Source organism: Nesoenas mayeri (assembly GCF_963082525.1).
Source record: "Nesoenas mayeri genome assembly, chromosome: 1".
NCBI lineage: Eukaryota > Metazoa > Chordata > Aves > Columbiformes > Columbidae > Nesoenas > Nesoenas mayeri.
The window spans coordinates 11,227,572-11,244,888 of NC_137541.1; the positions used below are offsets into that span (position 1 = coordinate 11,227,572).

At 38.3% G+C, this 17,317-nt stretch overlaps 1 protein-coding gene across 8 annotated transcripts in view; it reads left to right on the plus strand.

The window, feature by feature from the left end:
• CACNA2D1 (calcium voltage-gated channel auxiliary subunit alpha2delta 1) overlaps positions 1–17,317 on the plus strand; it is a gene marked incomplete at its 5' end in the record, with an annotated part of 394,641 nt that overhangs the window by 53,927 nt on the left and 323,397 nt on the right. For all 8 annotated transcript variants that reach the window (XM_080363990.1, XM_080363991.1, XM_080363992.1 and 5 more), the window contains one exon: positions 128–209. In XM_080363990.1, coding sequence (XP_080220116.1) covers positions 128–209 — 82 coding nt within the window. The remainder of the gene's footprint in view (positions 1–127; positions 210–17,317) is intronic.

A 17,317-nucleotide genomic window follows, 5' to 3' on the forward strand; every position in this document is an offset into this window, starting at 1 on the left:
GATTTTGTTTTCAATTTTATCAGTGTATTCTGACTTTAAGCCCTTTTTCTGTGCTATATAATTGTGTGTAAGTTCCATTTGACAGTGATCTGATTGGATGTCTCTCTTATCTTTTTGGTTTTTGTAGGATAAAATCATGGGTAGATAAGATGCAAGAAGATCTTGTAACATTAGCACGAACTGCGAGTGGAGTGGACGAGCTTGCTCGTGTAAGTAAGAAGACACCCTTTAGACTGCAGTAACTAGAAATTGAAGTGACATTATGATCATTTCATCCCAACATAGTGAATTAAAGAGAATTAAACTCTGCAGTGATTGCTGAGAGAGAAATGAACAACTCAGACATCCATCAATTCAATCTCTTAATGCTGCAGCACTTGCTTACTGCTAATATTTAATCAACTTTGCAGTATCAGACATAAGCCTTACCATTGTTGCAACACTTCTACCTGAAGCAAGCGCTTTTAATGTTTGTCAAATACAATATCCAGGAAGCAACCATTCATGACAGTGGAAAATTCTGCTCTCTGTTAACAAGGGAGACTATTTTTCTGACACATACTTCCTGAAATGAGGTAGCTTTGGGTTAGAAGAAAAGTAGACGAGAATGAAATCTACTTTTATTCAGCTGTTTCAATCTAACCCAAAGTGTGTTTTAGGCAACAACTTACAATTCTTCTGGCATTGAGACGAAACTTTTGTGCTATATTCTATTCATAGAAGGTAGAAACACAACTGTAATTGCAGCAAAATGAAGCAAAAATGCAGAAAATTTCAGGATTATGCTGCCTGTATGACTTCGTCTGTATATAACATGATCCAGTATGCAACTGCAGGATCATATATTTCCCTCTTTCTGTCCCCGCACAAGTCCCATGGCTCCTTCTGTGAACCGATAGATATCTGGGTTGATGTAGGACTTTATACTGAAGGGAAATGTTGCTGGTATATCAGGAAGGTTATTCTGTCAGCCAACAAAAGCCCTTGGTGATTTGGTTTTCAGAAGTCATAACGTCCCCAAATGATCCCTGAAATGAATAGTAACTGTGTTTCAAAGCCAAAAAGAAACACATTGAAAAAATCAGGTGTGAAGTTTCTCAGATTTAAACTGTATTAATGTATTCCTTTGATCTTAATGACTTTTTACCCAAACATCCACATGTCTCACGTGAATCCTGTCCCAGAAGGACATTTTCCCTTAACTGACTATAAGGCAAGGCTAGATGACTAGCTCAGATGTCCACGTTTACCCTGTGGAATTTTCAATTTAGATGACATCATTGTCCTATAGAAGGAAGGGCTGTGTCACCTCATGTACATGAGGAACACAAAAGAAGATTACAGAGATTTACTTCTGGCCTTTCCTAGTATTTAAGTGCTTCATATGGCAACACAATTTAAGGTAGATGCTTTAGATGCACTTTTTAATCTTGGAAACCCCAAACGAACTAAAGACAGAATCACGAGATCCTAACACAAAGCATCAGATTGATACACACATGGGTTTCCAGCACAGGATCTCGACAACACAGAAATGTGTATCACTTGAGCTTTCTGAGGAACTGTGAGGTTTACCCAGCGTGGAAAACTGACGAGAATTTTTGTAGGTGGATTTCACATGTATCTGCTGACAGAGAGCAACGAAGCTTGTGAATCATGTCTCTCCAGGTTTTGGTGAGGAGTTTCAGCTAAAAGGAGGGAACGCCCTTCTTGTTCACCTGATTTTCGTGTAATCTGTTCTCTTCTGCACTTGCCATGTCTCTTTTTTCCCTACCATCTCCTCCTTCAGCATCATACCTCTGATCCACCATTGGACTTTCCATTCCATCCCTGCTGTATGGCCATGCTGTACTGCATGGCCTTTCATCTATCCTGAACATATTCTATGTTTCTGCCTTAGTCTGTGCATTTGCTGTCTGGCCAGTCTGCCTTTCTCCCTTACACTGGCTTCTTAGCCCTATTTTAGGATATCTCTCTTCATTTTTTTCCAGTTCAGCACCTTTCTCTGGACTCTTCATTTTGCCTTACTTTTTCCTGAACATTCTGTCCAGGTTTGTGTGGCCAGCCTGCCCAAATACTCCTGTTGCATCTCTTCCCTGGGTATTTTTCTTCCCCCTTTTAACCTTTCCCTTCTCACTAGTTCTTAGTCCCAGATCTGTGGTTTTCTCCAGTATATTTTTTCTATTTCTTCTCCTCTTCTACATTCTCTTCTCCTTATTCTTTGCCTGCCATTTTCCAAGCTGGTATCTCCTACTTCCATATCCCAATCTCTTAATCTTTATTCTTCATTCAGTTCTCACTTTCTTTTTCTCCCACTACTTAGACCACAAGGGTGTAGAGATCACCTGAGAGACCACAACAAGTCTGAGCTTTAGCTTCTGAGGAGATGTGATGTTCTCTAGGAGGGATGCTTTTTGAGTTGGAAAACACCTGCATGTAGGATCTCGGGGATTTAGCTGATAAAATCTCTGCAGTGACCTGCAGGTGCTTTTCGGACTAAAATTAATTAAACACCAAAGAGTAAAAAGTGTATCTTTGAATACATGTGTTGAGTTTTTAATCTATGCAGGGACCATGGAGTATTTCAAAGGGAAATGAGTTAGAGAGGATTTCTAACAAGAAAAAAAAGAGTTTTTGTCTCAACTGTTTTGCTTGGCATTTCCATGTAGAGACCACATAGTAAAATCCATAATGAAAAGCCAAGAGATTGACGTTGTCACTTTTTTCCCTGAGGAAAATGTTAGTTTAGGTAGTTAATATTCAGCAAACTTACAAACTGCTAAAACAGTCTTATACTGAGAATTGCTGGGCAAGCATAATAATATGTGGTGCTACCAGCTATACTTCAAGTATAGCACAGTGACATTCATGTTGAAAAAAAAATCGTCTCTGGATACTGTAGGTAAGTTTCTTTCTGAAAGCCAAAATTTATAGCACACTTCAAGCAAATAATAAGGTATCTCAGAGAGTATCCAGCAAGTGGTCAATATGTGCTTGTAATCCTAAGATTAAAAGCATGAAATGGGGATGTTTCCATGTAAAATATTCTTCTGTATCAAAGCCCTTTGTTTGACCTAAATAGTATGATGTCTTTCTCTAGCCACAGGGTTTTAATTAGCTCTTTTCTCTGCAAGGGAGAATGCAAAGCCCTGCGAGGTGTGAGCCAGTCTCTCCCTCTCTCCCTCTTTCCTCTTGTTTACAGGCTATTGTCACTTTCCCATTTTTGAAAGACTTTTTATTTACTTATTTATTTATTTTCTGCACTGCCTAATAACATTTAATTGGTTCTCTTCTGAAATGAACCACAATCTTGGAAAAATGGAGACTACGAGACACTAAAACCAGCGTTCTTGCATGCCTTGCTCAAGCTTTAAAAACACTTAACAGTCAGATTGAATTTTCAGCTTTGTTTCTGACTCATTACTTCTTCCAACTCCAGAATTGTTTAGACTAAGACTATAGTCATCATGTTGTTGGAAAACTTCAACGAAGAAATAAATTCCTTTGTTTTATCTATCCCTCCTCTCTCCATAATAGAATGATTAATTAAAGGGGAAAAAAAAGGGAGCAGACTGCTCTTATTATAAAATAATAGCAGACATGACTTTCTGTGAACAGCTGTAGTAGCAGAGTGTGTAGGGTTGCAAAGCTGCATTTTGGTCAGACAGATTTTTGGTAGGAGAAATGTCTTTCCTTTTTCTAGGGAAAATCAATTTTGATTTGGCCAAGTGCTGAGGTTAAAGCTCATAGCAAGGACATGGAACAGATTATAAACATTTCACAGTCTGGTCAGCATCTCCCTGGACTCAGTCCCACTGGTTCAGCTGGAGTTTCATTCTGTGTCTGCTTCACACAGTTGAGTCTTCGGTGAAGTTTCCGTAAGTGACCAAGACAGCTCTCGAAGAAGCACAATTACTGTGTTCTCAGCTGGAGTGAATTAGTTCTTCAAAAAACAGGGCTTTTCAATTAGCTGCTGTGTCATGTAAGTTTGCTGTGTTTTCATAACTCGTTGAAGATATCTCAGGGTCCATCAGTGCTATACGTGCTTGTATGTGTGTTGGATGACTGTGGGTCTTTGTGCTGCAAGAAATTTTATTACACAATGTTCTCTTCTGGAGAACTCAGAAATATTTTCTTCTGGCCAACACAGAAAGGTGTAGGAACACTGCCTGAACACTCACAGAATCACAGTATGGTTAAGGTTGGAAGGGGTTTCTGGAGATCATATAGTCCAACCCACCTGCTGAAGAAGGTTTACCTAGAGTAGATTGCACAGGTTTATGTCCAGGTGGGTCTGAATGTCTCCAGAGAAGGAGACTCCATAGCCTCTCTGGGCAGCCTGTTCCAGTGCTCTGGAACCCTCTAAGTAAAGAAGTTTCTCCTCATTTTCAGATGGAACCTCCTGTGCTTCAGTCTACGTCCATCGCCCCTCATCCTAACGTTGGGCACCACTTAAAAGAGTCTGGTCCCATCCTCTTGACACCCACCCTTGAGATATTTATAAACATTGATGAGGTCCCCTCTCAGCCTTCTCTTCTCCGGGCTGAACAGACCCAGCTCTCTCAGTCTCTCTTCATTAGAAAGATGCTCCAGACCCCTCATCATCTTTGTAGCTCTCTGCTGCATTCCCTCCAGTAGTTCCTTGTTCTTCTTAAAGTGGGAAGCCCAGAACCGGATGCATTTCTCCAAATGCAGCCTCACCAGGGCAGAGCAGAGAGAGAGGATTACTTTGATTTTAGACTAGGAGAGCTTTTGACCGGAGAGAATGTAAAATAGAGTATAATAAGTACTTCCAAAGGAATAAAGACATTCAAACCTAAAACATCATTGAACTCAAGTGATGGACTTGTTAGGTGGATAGTAGACATTTTGTGATCAGAACCTACATAAAAAACTGATTTATTCTGCAGTGTTGACATAGATATCCAGTGTTTACATTCAACATACGCTCAATTTAATGGAATCATGTTTAGAGAGAGTAATCTCCTCAAAGCATTTGCTTTTCTTTGTTCATTGACAAATTTCTTAGAGTGACCTGGAAGCACAGTCTTGTCCTGGTAACTAACAACTCTTCGTCTTGCTTTTGCACATGCAGTAGAGCCGTTGTAAACCATTGCAACTTTCATTAATCACAACTTTTGAAAATATCTGAGTAGTGGGGATACACTATGATATACTCACGAGTACTCCACATATAGTTAAAAACGAGAAAATATTTGTGATCTGATTTAGTGAATTACTTCAGTGGTGACTATATTTCTGAAAATACGAATCTGTTTATGCCAATGGACATTTCATACACCTTTTCTCTTAGTAGCAATGAGAACAACAATATAATGCTCATAGGAAGCAAAATTGTGAAAGAAAACTTGGAAGCCATTAAATTAAGAGCTCTCCATTGAGGCTACACTTATCCATAGCCTTAACGAAGCAAACCAATATATCTAGAGTAGAAGGAACAGACAAAACGAATATGTGTAAGAGATGGAGAGGCAGGAAAGAGCTGAGGTTTATTATGATGTACAGAAGAACCATGATCTTTAATTTATAGATGTGCCTTTACTCATTAATTGATATTTGCCATGCGGAGAGAATCCTGATCCAACCAAGAATTGAACTCAGATTTTCATTTTTCCCATTTAGAGCTTTAACTCCAGATCACTCTTCCTCTGAATTAGTTGTGGTAAATTAATACTTTGGTGGTATGAATCAACATGAATACTAGAAACATCTAAATGTGAGTTCTGTTATCAGTAAGACTGATTGTATTTAAAGTGTAATTCCTCCTTGTGTCCTTTAAGTCTTAATTATACTATCTGGGAACGGTCTTAAAATGGTCTACCAAAAATAGTTTTAAAGCACATTTTTAAATACTGCTTTTTTGACCTTTATTAGGAGTTTAGGCAAGATCAGGGAGAACTCCAACTTGGATTTAATACCAGTGTAATATCCTCCTTAGAGTAATGCAAAGGTTGGTTCAACAAGGCAGGAAGTCAGAATTAGAGATGCTAAGATACTCAGCTGATTGAAAACTGGCACAGTTCCACTGACTTCAGTGGATTACACTGATTTACATATGCTAAGAATCATGCCTAACAACGGTTAATTTACAATTCAAGAAGGTAAAAAGGACTTTGAAACAAAAAAACAAACAAACATTTTTACATAAGAAACAGAGGCTATAGCTTGATATTATGCCTGCTGTAGATTCCCTGCTGAACAGGGTATTTTTGGGTCCTTTATATGATTTAACAGACTTTTTTTCCCCTGGAAGAACAAAGGGAATGTTTATAAGACAGTGTTGTAAATACAACTTGAGACTTAAAAGCAGGTAGATGGGATACAAAGGAAAATTTGTGTTAAGGAGGTATAAGATGTCCAATGTGCTTTTTAAAATATCTCTCAACTAAGACACAGCTTAGTATATGCTATTTACTGTTATAAGTATCGTGTATAAATAAAACCAAACAGTCATATAATTGTCAGTTAAACTTAAAAAGGTTAATGTAACTTTGTCTTACTCATGAACTCTCTGTGCTGTCAGGCATTATGAAGCTGCTGTGGTGTGAATGATAAGCAGTTTTTACAGAGCTTTTTACAGACTTTAAAAAGGTAAGAAGGAATAGACAGCAGCTTAATAAAATTTGAAAACCCGTATAGCAAAATAAATGTTGAGGATGTATCTCATCTCACTAGCTTCATTTATCAGGCATTTTGTCTTAGTAAAGACAAAAAAATGCATATAGAGTTTCAAGTCACATTCTATACATATGAATAGTTAGCAGGTGGGAAAAATAGGTGAATAACCTACTGAACTACAGAATTGAGTAAATACACAGACCTGTTTTGATTGAAGTAAGCTCAACTTCTGTTTTTACATAGACCTTTCACAGCAAAGGCCTATGACTAAGCTAATTGACAGCTCTTTTAATCTAATAAACTACAACAACTATACTTTTGATTTCCAGCTCCCAAAACACCTCTAGGGAGAGGAGAGAGGAGGGAGGGATCCCTGCAGTACACAGAAAGGGAGACCTGAGTGGAGAACATCCCTTAGAGCAACACACGAGCCTGTCTGCCCCAAGCTGATTGAAGAGAATTCTCTTCCACATAAACACTATATTATAAATGTGGGTCTGTGTTAAGAGCTTTGACGTGACAAAACATACTGAAGCTTCACTATGACTGCTACGGCAAAAAAATGCCATGTTGTACAGTGTAACCTTTTCAAGCAGTGGCATAATTGAACAAAGCAGCAGATAGAGAGGCAGTTCCAAGGAAATCTAGTCTCTGAATCTGTTTTCTTTTTGATACATCGCTGCGGAAACAACCCATGCATGATGCTCATAAGGCATGCTGTTATTACAGTCCCAGGAGCTGTAGAGTGAACCCATATACACTGACTTGGCCTTTAAATGATATTCATACTTAGATAGAAATACCGTTTTTTCCTCCGAAGTGAGAGCTACATGCAGATATTTGATACGTGGCAATGAGTTCCATTCACAGAAGGTGTCCACCAGCAACTGTTAGAATTTTTTATTTATTTATTTTATCTCTGGAATGCTGTTTTATAATAATTAGCTCTTTCTTGCTGAACACCCAGTCAAGGTTCTGCATGAGCACATTTCATCCACTGCTCAGTGTGAGGTCTCTGTGCCTCATGCACAGATGGTGCGAGGCTGCTGAAGCGCTCAGGTTGGCAGCGGATTCCCCATCCATCCTTTTAGCTTTTCAGGTCTTGGATCAGCATCTAGAGTTGAACTGAGATGAGTGACTTGTAAAAGAGATGTTGGTCTCACATTTGAACTGCCCTGGGGCAGGGATATTCAGGAAAGCTTCTGCTGCCAAAAAAATTTGTGACCTGGGGGTAATTTTCTATTGGACTCATTAAAGGTTTTTGCTACATTAGTGTTATGTTCTAGAGATTTTACAGATAAAGTCATGACACTAATACATTACCTATAGAAGCTGCCATATATAGCTGGCCTTGTTCTCTTCATTACCTGTATAGAGGTCTGTGCAAAGGGAGGCTTTAACACGTTGCTTGAACTCAATATAAAATTTGCATCTGTATGACTTCTCCCTACTTCCATAGGTCGTCTGGAATTCCTGCTTCAAAAGCTGGTTTGACAGATAAGTTAACAGTAAAAGTTTTCATCATTACTATTTTTCTCTATGATTGGTATGATACTTATGTAGTTCTTTCTCTAAAATCACCAAGTCAATGGAGATGAATTAACCAAAGTTCGATATAAATCTGAAATTATCTATTAAAAAATAAAGATGATCCATAAAACTGAAATTCCATTTATTTTTACCATTTTTTTTAATACTCTATTTATCAGATTGGATTCTGTTTGAATATGCTTTAGCCAAAGGAAGAGTATTGTACCTCATTCTGTTCTCTGATAAACTACTAGATCCACCTGTGCTATATATGACCATGTTCCAGAATATATTACATTTGCCCTTGTTAAGGCTGAGGTAGTGGAGAGCCTTATGATTAAGAAAAATATAAAGAAGAAATGTGAGAATTGATTATTTTTTTAAAAAATGGTTTGATTTTAAGAAGAACAACACAAACGTTTGGTTTACATTTCTCTATCTATGGAAGAATTTCATTTGAATGTTCTGATTGCTATAGATTCTGATGAGCTTGTCACTGTTTTGACCCTGAATTATAAGACACTTCTGTATTAATATATTGGTCTGCACTCTTTATCCTTCTTCACTCCTGAAAAAGGGAAACATAACCAATAGCACAACACATGTAGGTATAATTCGCGTAGTTGTAAAGCTATTCACCATGTGCCCTGGGTGTACTCTGCAGTGCTTCAAGAAAGGAGATAATGTGCTTAAATGTGGGAATTAATGAAACTTTTGTATCCAGTGAATAAATTTTGCCACCCACTAAGGTTCACTGTGGCTGTTATCAAAAGCCAGAAAAATATTGTGTCCCTTTTTCCCCTTTTTTTTCTCTTTTTGTTATTCTCCGTGGAACACAAGACTAAAACACCTTTTTTTAGCATCAAATAAAACAGAGAGGAATTTTTAACTATAGAAGCCAAATGGAATTAAATTTTGAAGAGTCATTTTGAAATTAAAATTTAAAAAAACCCTCAAGTGTTTTGAAGTTGTTGAAGCACTTTTTGTGTCCTCATTGGGTTGCTGAAACTTCCCTGAGTTCAGGGCACTTTTATGAGTGGTGCTGGTAGGTCTAGAACTGCAGTTTTCCATGAAAGTGCACTTTAGTACATTGTTTTTCTAAGGAGCAGAATGATAAAAATCTGAAAGCAAGGAGACAACTCCTTCAATAATGTGTAATAAAATAGTTCATCGTAAGTGGGATTGGTTGAGTGGGCAAGTATGAGGTCAGTGCTCTTAAAACCCGAATCCTTTCCAAGCATAAGTTGGCTGTTGTACACTCTTTACATTTATGCCTTTTCCCTCTTCCCTAAGGTGAGGACACCAGTTTGCTATCTGAGCGGGTTGTGGCAAAGGGAAGTGAGGTCAAAGTCACTTTTAGAATGGAATTATGAAGGGGCTGGTGCAGCAAAACATGGACATTTTGGGTATTCATTGGGAGGTCAGAGTCCATTTACAAGAATTAAAGTAATGTATGAGATGGGTTAGACTGGTTAGAGATTCCCAAAATACAGTAACAGTCTTTTTGTAATACAGTATTTAGAAAGATACATCCCATTTGGGATATACCACTGCCACTGCTACGTTCTGTGTGCAACCAAATCCCAAATCTGCAGACATTAAATATAGAATCCTCCAAACTCACTTCTGTTGAGTTTACACATTGCTAACCAATGTCGAGATGTCAGGAAAATTAAATCACTTTTAAAAATGCAGGCTGGGAAATTTGAAGACACATCTGCAAGTTCCTTTGTAATCCAAATGGAAATTAAGAGATTGTCAAAACACAGGGAGCCTCATTTATTTTTTGCAGATGCTTCTCCCCCTCTGCTCCCTTAGCAATAAACTGGCATTTTGAAGAGTTCCTTCTTCCAGCAAACAAAATCAGCTGGAAGTCTCTAAGAATGGGTGGCTGCATTAACAAAGCTTGCTCAGGCTCAAGGGAAGGGGTGGCCTAATATTACCATAGTTTTAATTACTATTTGATGATGTGGATAATCTTTGAACAAAGCATTGTTCTTGATTCATTTATAACTTTCCATTGGCTTTAACACTAATAAAATCTGTCCTATTGTTGCTTATGTTCAGATGTTTCTCATAGAAGCTGAGAGCAAATTAAAGATTTTCCTTAAAAAAAAAAAACACCACCACACACCAAAACCAAAAATAAGTCAAACATTATAGTTAATCTGTTTCCAAGTCCCGCGGTTAGTAAAACACACAAAAAAAGACTCTGATAGTTTCCTGCAACTTAAAATTACCTTTGGGGAGTGAGTCAGTGGGTGTTAAATTGCATTAAGAGCAGCTGAGACAGGGCAAAATTTCCTATGAATAAGTGAGCTTGAAAAATTATATAAGTGCCCACCTCAAAATATGCCAGAAATGCAGAAGAAATCTGAAACACTTTCTTCTTATTGTTCTTCTGTTACAAAAAGGATTCACTTCTTGTACATGTTGTACTCATCATGAGTTGGGATTTTTGGGTTCTCATCCAGTCTCAGCTAAGAGCCTGAGCTAAAGCTGCTGTGAAACCACTAAATGATGTAGTCTTGTTATTTAATACTGTATTGCTATCACTATGAAACAAAATTGGATGCCTTAAAATATATTTTACTTAATAACAGGGGATTTTTTAGATCTGTTTTTTATGTTTGTACAATAGCAGGGGTACAAATCTGAACTCATGTTTTATGGATTGAACACAATGTGACAATTACGAAAATTACTTCTTGATTTTAAAGTCCTCTAGAGTACTTTGTTAATTATCAACTGTCAAAAGTGTCTGGTTTTTCCATCCTACAAAGCATCCCTTATTATCTACTTTCCTATGAGTAGACATCTGAGTGAACCAGTTGACTCTGGCGCTGTTATACTTTGTGATGCTAACTGAGGCATAAGCATTCCCAACATCTTGCAGAATTCAGCCTGAATGTTCTACTTAACAATGAACTAGTTCTGATATTTTTTTTTTCCTAATGTGCACACAGCTACTATGATATATCAGAGTTTTCAACGTGTCAGCTGCCCTGTGACTTGTCATCCCAGACCTTTACAGCACTCAGTGATCCGGCGAGTGATTCTGAAAAGCAACAGCTACAGTAAACTATTGAGGTGTTTTTTTCCTTTGTGTTGTTGCCATGAATTTCAAGAATGAAGGCATCTGTGAGTTGCTAGGGAGCAGCTGTAATCTTATTTATACACTATGTGTAACAGAGAGTAAGACATATTTAAAATACTCAGCCTGATTTCTTTGAACATACAGAATGCTTCTTGGGAAGAAGCATTTTTCAGTGTGTTCCACAATGGATCACTTGTGATTCAAAGACTATAAATGTCTTGTGAGAAAAAAAAAATCTCTGGCACAGAAATAGAAAGTGTTAGTATAACTTTGGAAATAGGATATGGTAGTAAGAAGATAGAATTTACTGCCTCTGGGAAGATTATATAGTTGTTTGTGACTACTAAAAATTTGAGTTAAATGAAAATATCTACAGTAATAAAAGGTTAGCAATAATAATGACTCACATGGATTGGAGTAGTTATTTCTGTTTTCTGACTTTTTCTGCTCCCAAACTCTCTTCATATGTTTGCATGGCTGTCAAACAGCCCCCCTTCTCCGCTTTTCTCACATAAATGAGATCATGACACGTAACTTCATGGCATTCATAATGCCAACAAAGAAAATTAGTGAATATGTGGGTGTTAGTTGATATTTAGTTAGCTAAACAAAGTTATTAAAACTGAAGCTGTTTGTGATTCTGTAAATACATTGAATATTGCTGATAAAACAATATCATTTCATCAAAATATTTGTTTTGAAAATTTTAACATTATTCAAGGCTTCAATAAGCAGTGTGCTTTTTTTTTCAACGAGATGACTTTTTTTCTATTAAACTTGTGGAGGAGTCAGTCTGTATGATTTTATTTTGGATGGGAAGAGGGAGGAAGGAGAGCAATGAATGAGCTCAGACTGACCAACATCTTGGGCCAAGCTGCAGTAGATGTATAAATTAGAAAAACCCTCTAAGTTATCCCATTAGCTATTTTTTTATTTAATATTTCGATACATTTTATTAAGAAAGATTTTTTCTTCAATCAAGAATTGAAAGGTAAGTATCTTTTGTCTAGATAAGGAACAGATAGAAATACTCTGTATTGGAATGAATAAACCACTGGAAGTGTCTGTTCCTTTCAGTGACTGTAAATGTGACTTGGGTGCTTGCTCAGCCTTAGGTTTAGAAATCTCTAAGTTACATAAATCCTCGACTGTTTGCAAAGAACCAACATAATTTTTCAATTGTTATTGGTTTTAGCAGGGAACGACACAGTGCACAGAACCAGCTTTGGTGTGGAGTGGCACCCAAAGTGTACACGCTGGATGGGACTTCAGAAGTTGGCCTGAACCTGTTGGGATATTTCTGCATCTTACTCCCCAGCAATCATGGCTCTAAATGCTCTTTTAGTGTGAGGTCAGCTCTGTACCTGAGCTACTTCTCTGCATTTGTGACATACCGTGCCACAGCTAATAAGTAATCTGGGGTTGCTGGTGCATGAGGTGTCTGTTGCAGAAATGCTGGCTCTGAATGTGGTGTCAGATTAGCTCTTTCACAACCACAGGTAGTAAATCTGTAGTTGCTCCACGAAGAAATGTGCAAACATCCATGAAAAGTGTTCTACAGTTTTTCTAGTTCCATCTTCTAGTTCCCGGCAGTTAATGCTGAGGTAAGGTAGTTTCCTCTCTGTAGCTCCAGCCTGAGTCAGGGAGGGAGGATAGTGTTTAGCTCTGACTGCAGGTTTAAAGGAGTTGGTGACAGGGTCTGTCAGCAGTCTCAGACAATGACAAGCAATGGACGAAGTCCAGGATTCAATTGGGGCCTCCAGTCATGAGTAAAAGGAGATAGGGTGAGGAACAAGTTGGAGACAAGCTTACAACATAGGTCAAATGTCCATCCAAGAGACAGGACTAGAGAAAAGTTTTGACATACATCTGAAAGGTCCACCTAGGAGATGGGCTAACTACAGGATAGGACCAAAACCCATCCAGAGGGTAGGGCTGGAGACAGGCTCACCTACACCATAGCCCAGGACTGGGCTGAAATAGAGCCTGTGGACAGGGGTGCAGGTGGAGGTTTCCAGTGAGGCAGGTCATGGTCATCGAGGCCTATTAGTGCCCCAGGGTGGTAGAAAGCAAGAGACTTTTTGGAGGGACCAGGGGGAGCTGGCCATGGGAGGCCCACTCCAAAAGCAGGGACCAGGCAGGAAGAGAATCATTTACAAACCCTTTATTTAACATTTGTTCTGTTCTGAGTTTTGTTTGCTTGTTTTTCCTATGTATTTAATAAGTCATTTGTCATATAAGCTTGTAAAACCTAGCTCAAGATTTCACAAGCACTCTTGGTATTTTCATGCAGTCACTTTCAAAAATTATGGAGGAAGAACCTCCACAAAGTTTTGGTTGATTTGGGGTCCCAAGCTCAGTAGTATCTTTGAGCAGTAATTTTACCACCATGGTACTCTCTAGCTGATCTAGACTGATGATAAACCATTGATTGTTGACAGAGGAGTACCATCAGCCTAGCTGAGCCGAGTGGTCTTGAAAATAGTGTTAAAATAATAAAAGCATCAATATATTTACCATCTATAGACAGGTATTGCTGGAATTGTTGAGTTATTTTGTTTTTCTATTCCAAAGCATATTTAAATATAAGAAAAGATACAGCATTTTAGGTTAACTTGAAATTCTGGGTTTGAACTTCTGAAGATCTTGTCTCATAAAACATCTGTTAAATGTTCATGAAAGTATCAGCGCTGGAACTGAGATCGCCATGTTCATGTCCCACCCTTGCGCCCTCGGCCAGGTTACCTGTTGAAAAAGGTCCATTTTTTCTTAAATGGGGAGACTGCCAGTTTCAAAACAAACAGACAAACTAACAAAGAGGCAAAGGAGTTCTATTGTAGTTTAGAACAATTTAGTGTGAATTATTATCCCTTGTTACTTGGGTAGTCTGTAAACAGTGCCAAGACCACAGAGCCAAAGCACAGATAATTTGTCACTCTCAGGAACTTTTTCTTAGGGTAATAAAGCATGAGGGCCATTTAAATAAAATTTCAATGTTAGAGGGGGCCCCAATGCCTGCCACAATGTAACAAGAGCTGTGCAATGAAGGCACATCTTTCATTCTCTCTCAATTGGTACAGAAATGTTTTCCTTTCCCTCCCAAGTCTTATAGAAAGCAAGGAGAATGTCTCTTTGTGAGAGGTTTATAAAGGTGTCCTTAAAGACTGAGTGGAGAGGGGCATGTTCTGCCAAGGACCTGGCTGTATTTTATCATCTTTACCACATACAACTATTGTCCTTCTTTTTGTGTTGTTTGACACCAGTGTGACTCTCTCCACCATATTCTCTCCCCTAAAACCTTGCAGTTCATTATACCAGAATAAATACTCCGCATTTAGAAAGCAATTTTAATACGTTCTTGCCTGAAAAGTACGTGACTATAGACTTCAGAGAAAAATTATTTCTTGTGCTATGACCTTGCAGATTTCACTTAGTCATGCAATGAGACTTTATTCTGTGAGAACTGGTAGGATTTTACTGACAATTTTGAGAGCTTTTAGCACAACATAAATGATTAAAGTACTAAAAATGATTTTAGATGTAAAAGCCAACCCAAACTTGCATTCACTTGGTCAAAGCAATTTAATAAAATATATTCAAATTAGCTCTTCTTAACAAGCCACAGAGCCTGCCAAATTGCATTTTGAAAGACAAATGAGCACACCTTTGCTGATAAGAGCCTTTATGGCTATTTGAGATGAGCTTTTGCTAATTGTATTTGACTGCTAGGCGGGAGTCTTGGAGAAGGCAAAGTTTGTCCCAGGGTGCCAAATCCTGAAGCGTGCGTTATTTCCTCATGTGTTGTTGTGCTGAACTGCTGCAGTGCTACATCTGAATTAAAGAAAAGGGGAGCAGGCAACAAATAAATTATGTACGCACCTCTTAAATAATTAGTGAAGATTTCTTACAGTGTGCCATGGTAGTAGTGAGAGGTATCATGCTTCAGGAAAACAAAGAAGTGTGTGAAGTTCCCAGTTATTTCTGATACCTTTTGTGTGGGAACCTGTGGGATAAACCTTTCACCGGTGGCAGAAGCAGGGAGATGTGTGCTCTGAGCCCTGACGTAGGATAAAGTGAAGAGGAGGACAAAGAGTCACCAACTCAACTCTATGTGGGATGTTGTGCAAAACCCAGTGGGGTTTTTTGGGGTGGATGGGTTGATTATTCATTCATTTATTTATTTATTCATCTATCTATCTATCTATCTATCTATCTATCTATCTATCTATCTATCTATTTGTCTGTCTATCTACTTGAATCATAGACAGGTAACAGCTTGTGAAGCCAGCCTTGGAGTCAGGCTTTCTCAGTGGTAGGACCCACAATCCTTGTTATAAAGGTTTTAAGTTGAAGTATGGTGACCTTATTAATGGTGACCTTATTAATGTTTATAAATATATAAAGGGTGAGTGCCATGAGGATGGAGCCAGGCTCTTCTCGTTGGCAAACAATGATAGGACAAGGGGCAATGGGATCAAGCTGGAACACAAGAGGTTCCACTTAAATTTGAGAAAAAACTTCTTCTCAGTAAGGGTGACAGAGCAATGGAACAGGCTGCCCAGGGGGGTTGTGGAGTCTCCTTCTCTGGAGACATTCAAGACCCACCTGGACATGTTCCTGTGCAACCTCACCTAGGCGTTCCTGCTCCAGCAGGGGGATTGGACTAGATGATCTTTTGAGGTCCCTTCCAATCCCAAACATACTGTGATACTGTGATACTGTATGGATAGGACTGTCTCTTCTGATGGTGATGTGAGGGAACTGAGGGGAGAGGGGATTAACGATGTATCTGCCATGGTTTTATTGTCACCCCACAATCAAACCTCAACAACTCACTAGACCATGCTTTGATAGCCTGCAGCTTTCAAACCATTCAAGCTTGGAGGTACAGGAACAACTTCCCTATAGGAATGGGATGTGGGAAAAAATTGCGTGCTTTCAAACTGGGGTTTATAGGATCATGTGTTTGGTATAAGAATGAATTACATATGGGAATGAAAGTGCAAATTTTACATCCAGATTCCTAAATCCTCATCAGTATGACTTACTGTGTCTTTGCTTTATATTAAAATATTAAGTCCAGTGAATTATTTTTACTTGTTTCTGGTTGGTGGAGAGCAAAATCGTGGTTGTGTGGCTGCAGTGCACCATCACCTTAACTTCTGCTGAGGCTGTTAGATCACAGCCTGTCAGAAAATGTATTTCACTAAGTGCTTAAAGACATCACAAAACCAGCAATATAGTCTTTGCACTTATGTAGCTGGTCAGCACAGTCTCCAAGTCACCAAGATCATTGGTCTGCTCCAAACCTGCATTACTTGAATTGCCTGTGCCCCTACTGTGTTTTTTCTTTGCTTGTGGCCTCCTTAATGTTTATTTGTAATATTGACTGAAAAACATAATTACAATGAAATGCCATTTTTGCAATGTTCTACTGCTTGCTTCAAATTTTATGATGTTTTTGCCTAACTGAAATTCCAAAATGAAAAGGGATTATATTTATATTTTCTAATTGCTTTCACCATTGAGCAAATAAAAAGCAATTGCATGAAGAAACTTGCAAAAAGAAAAAAACAGTAAAAAAATGAACAAAGCAAAACATTTTTACAAGTAAAATACATGAATGCTTTAAAATGATTTTGTAAATTATTATTTTAAAATTCCCATGAAGTTTATTTTACATTTTTCTAGCCTATTTGCAATATCTTGTGACCATTCTTCTATAAGTTCAGTAACTTTTCTTCACACAGTCACAAATGAAGTTTAAAGAATTTGGCACTACATTTCTCTTCAAAGAATAAGACATGAACACCTGGTACCACCCATATTCCAGTGTCTGTTCCTTACGTGATCTGGGTGAATATTTCCTGATGATGGGAAAACTGCAGAGTTTTGCCAGATTTGGAGGTGACTCCAATTTAGATGCTCCTCTGAAACTTCCATTATTCAGACCATCTGGGTCTATAAAACTGATTTCTACTCTTGCCTTGCCTGTAGGACTCTAAGGCTCTTCTGGTCACTATAGTCAATTAAGCTCCAAATGCCACTGCT